Here is a 4,209-nt window from a genome sequence, read left to right as displayed (position 1 = left end):
CTAGATCCTGGGACTTGCTGCGTTCCCCTGCTGCTGCAGTCATGGCGTCTTCCACCGTGGCCAAGAAAGAGCAGCGCCTTCCTAAAGTGGCCCAGGTCAAAAACAAAGCTGCGGCCGAGGTGCAGATAACTGCAGAGCAGCTCTTAAGGGAAGCGAAAGAGAGAGAACTCGAGCTCCTCGCGCCTCCACCTCAGCAGAAGATCACAGACGCAGACGAATTCAATGATTACAAACTCCGGAGAAGAAAGGCCTTTGAAGAAAACCTCAGACACAAGAGGACTGTGATCAGCAACTGGATCAAATACGCACAATGGGAGGAAAGCCTGAAGGAGCTCGATAGGGCTCGATCCATCTACGAGCGTGCTTTAGATGTGGACTACCGCAATCTTACCCTCTGGCTGAAATATGCAGAGATGGAGATGAAGAACCGCCAGGTCAACCATGCCCGAAACATCTGGGACCGTGCCATCACAACTCTGCCCCGAGTCAAGCAGCTCTGGTACAAGTACACGTACATGGAGGAGCTGTTGGGCAACGTCGCTGGTGCTCGTCAGGTGTTTGAGCGCTGGATGGAATGGCAGCCTGAGGAGCAGGCCTGGCACTCNTACATCAACTTGGAGCTGAGATACCAAGAGGTGGAGCGGGCCCGCACCATTTATGAACGCTTTGTGCTCGTGCACCCNGCTGTGAAGAACTGGATCAAGTATGCTCGCTTTGAAGAGCGGCACGCTTGTGTTGCTCGTGCGCGGAAAGTCTACGAGAGAGCCGTGCAGTTTTTCGGCGAGGAGCATATGGACCAACACCTCTATGTGGCCTTTGCAAAATTTGAGGAGAATCAGAAAGAACTGGAAAGGGTGCGAGTTATCTACAGATATGCCCTGGATAGGATTTCCAAACAGGAGGCCCAAGAACTCTTGACAAACTACACCATCTTTGAGAAGAAGTTTGGTGACCGGAGGGCTGTAGAAGAGAGCATCGTGAGAAAACGCCGGTTCCACTATGAAGAAGAAGTGAAGGCGAATCCGCACAATTACGACGCGTGGTTTGATTACTTACGCTTGGTGGAAAGTGAGGCAGAAGCCCACACCGTGCGGGAAGTCTATGAGAGAGCCATCGCCAGTGTGCCACCGGTGCTGGAGAAGAGGCACTGGAAGCGCTACATCTACCTCTGGGTTAACTATGCGCTCTATGAAGAGCTGGAGGCCAAGGATCCCGTGAGGACGAGACGCGTCTATCAAGCGTCTCTGCAGCTCATTCCTCACACAAAGTTCACCTTTGCCAAAATGTGGTTATATTACGCCCAGTTTGAAATACGACAGAAGAANCTGCCNTTGGCCAGNAGAGCTTTGGGNACTTCCCTAGGCAAATGTCCAAAGAACNAGTTGTTCAAAGCCTACATAGCCCTGGAGCTGCAGCTTCGAGAGTTTGACAGATGCAGGAAGCTTTATGAGAAGTTTCTGGAATTCGGACCTGAAAATTGTGCCTCGTGGATCAAGTTTGCAGAGTTAGAGACAATCCTTGGTGACGTTGAGAGAGCTCNGGCAATCTATGAATTAGCCATCAGCCAGCCGCGCTTGGATATGCCAGAGCTACTTTGGAAATCCTATATTGATTTTGAGATGGAGCAGGAAGAGCCCGAGAGAACACGGAACCTTTACCGACGGTTGCTTCAGAGAACACAGCACGTCAAGGTGTGGATCAGTTTTGCTCAGTTTGAGTGCTCTTCTGGGANTGAAGGAAGTGTGGCGAAATGCAGACAGATTTATCAAGAAGCCAACAGATCCATGAGACACTGTGAGGACAAAGNAGAGAGGCTTATGCTGCTGGAATCCTGGAGAACTTTTGAAGGGGAGTTTGGAACCGTAGCAGACAAGGAGAGAGTAGACAAACTCATGCCAGAAGAGGTCAGGAAGAGAAGAAAGGTCCAGGCCGACGATGGTTCTGATGCCGGATGGCAAGAATACCGCGACTACATCTTTCCAGAGGATGCGGCCCAGCAGCCTAACCTCAAGCTTCTGGCGATGGCCAAGCTGTGGAAGAAACAGCAACAGGAAAGAGAAGCTGCCGGACAGGAGCCAGATAAGGACAGGAATGAGAGTGAATCCTCATCTCTCTAAATGTTGCACTTGCTGTTTAGAAATGAACAGTCTAGAACTTTGACTTTGGGATTTTTTTTTTTTTTAATGTATTTGTTTGCCCATTAAGGAGTTGTTTGACATCTTTGAATTATGGTGTAAAATGCTCTTGGGTGTAACTATGTGTGAGAAACTGCAAGGAAAGGGACATGTGTGGAACCCCGAGATCCCTCAGACCCTGGACTACCAAACAGACAGCATACACCAGTGGAGATGAGGCCCCACACACACATACAGTAGAGGATTCCCAGGTGTGTGCTCATTCAGAGATGACGCACCTAAGCCTCAAAAGACTGGAGGTCCCAGGGAGTTTAGAGGTCTGGTGAGGTGAGGTGGGGTGGGGGCATCCAAGTGGAGACAGGGTGGGGTGGGGAGGAAGTGTGGGATGTGGAACAATTGGAAGGGTGGATGGGGGTGGGGAAGGGTATGATATATGGAGTGTAAGAAAGAAATTAAAAATAAAGTTCAATGAAAAGAAAAAAGACATCTGTGTTCTTTCCAGCCTCTGCCTATTGTAAATAAGTTTGCTGTAACACAGTGGAGCAGGTGTCCTTATTCCACGTTGTAGCTTCTTCTGGGTACATGCCCAGGAATGGTAAACTGTGTCCTCAGGTGGTACTATGTCTAATATTGTGAGGAACTGCCAAACTGATATCCAGACTAGTTGTATCAGCTTGCAATGCCAACAGCACTGGAGGAGTGTCCCTCTTTCTCCAAGCCTTCAAATGCATCTGCTGCCTTGTCATGCACCAAAGGGAGGAGAGGTCATTAGTCCTATGGAGGAAGTCTCCATAGATGCCCCAGTATAGGGTAATTGAGGGAGGGTAGGTGGCAGTGGGGTGGGAGGTGACACTTCCACATAGGAGCAGAGGGAATGAGGATGGGTTAGGGGTTTTTTGGGGCAGGGTGGAGGAACTGGGAAAGGGAATAAATTCTGAAATGTGCATAAAGACTTTATTCAAATTAAAAAAGAAGAGTGGGGGAAATGTACCAAAAAAAGAACAGAGAAGAGAAGAGAAGAGAAAAAAACCCTACCTTCTTAGACCCTAAAACCTTTTCGTAGGTCCTCACCACTGAAACTTTCCTATTCTCAGACCTTACAAAAACTTTACACTGCTCCTCTCCTCCGTCATGTGACAGTTGAGCTTAACATCAAGGAGCAGGAGTCAAAGTGGATCTTAGACACTGGGATCAGGATGGACTTCCTGATATCAGAGTGTCTGTGGAAGCAGCAGTTGGTGGAGGACAGGAACCCCCTGGTGGAAAATTAAAGGTATGTCATGCGCTGAAAAGTTGTCACAAAAGAAGGGGAAGCATATTGTGAAAGAGGTGACTACAAGATACAGTCCAAGGAGGATACCCGAAACTATAAAGTCATCAAATCCAGTGGTGGAATTTGAACTTTCATAGGAAAAACTTCCTATGAGTCTTTGTAATCAAGACGTCATCAAAAGACTGAGAGAGAGAAAGGAGAACTAATTAGACAGTTTTCGCTGAGCAATTATGATTGATGCTTTCCAACGCTTAAGAAAAATAGAGATTCTTACACCAGAAGTGAGCAATTGCTCAGGGATTGATCTGAATGCAGCTTTGGGCAAGAAGGACCAGTAGTACTTGAATGAAATTGTGTGTGCTCAGCATGATGGAGAGGAGGACACTCAGAATGTCCTGAAAGTTCACGGGGAAAGCATCACTATGGAAGAATAAGAGGCACCTGGGGAGTCCTTAGGGAAAGGTGAGGATTCTAAGGACATGGAGGGATCATGGAATCTAAGGACATCATTACCGAGATCCTGAAGTTTCTGCTTGGTGTTTGGGTAAAGAACTGAGAGCCTGATAGGGCTACTTTAAGCAAGCATTCTGGGCACACTGAAGAGTGCTACCTAGAAGCAGGTCTAGTCTTATCTCAGAGTGGTATTACATGGTCAATCTCAGCTATTACTAAGTTCTTTTTTGCTTTTTTTGTTAACAATATTTTTATTAAATATTTTCTTCATTTACATCAATTGCTATCCAAAATTCCCCTAAACCTTCCCCCATACCTCTGCCCTACTCCCCAACCGACCTACTTCTG

At 47.5% G+C, this 4,209-nt stretch overlaps 1 protein-coding gene and 1 pseudogene across 1 annotated transcript; both read left to right on the top strand.

The window, feature by feature from the left end:
* The first annotated feature begins 38 nt into the window (after positions 1 to 38).
* On the top strand, positions 39 to 2,117 carry LOC110295606 (crooked neck-like protein 1). Its single transcript, XM_021164076.1, has one exon. It carries the CDS (start codon positions 42 to 44, stop codon positions 2,115 to 2,117), a length of 2,076 nt encoding a protein of 691 aa, XP_021019735.1. The 5' UTR covers positions 39 to 41.
* Positions 2,118 to 3,331: 1,214 nt separating this feature from the next.
* On the top strand, positions 3,332 to 3,964 carry LOC110295605 (annotated as a pseudogene).
* The last annotated feature ends 245 nt before the right edge of the window (positions 3,965 to 4,209 follow it).

The sequence above is a fragment of the Mus caroli genome, chromosome 6, assembly GCF_900094665.2.
Source record: "Mus caroli chromosome 6, CAROLI_EIJ_v1.1, whole genome shotgun sequence".
NCBI classification, from domain to species: domain Eukaryota; kingdom Metazoa; phylum Chordata; class Mammalia; order Rodentia; family Muridae; genus Mus; species Mus caroli.
This window is presented reverse-complemented; position numbering and strand designations above follow the sequence as displayed.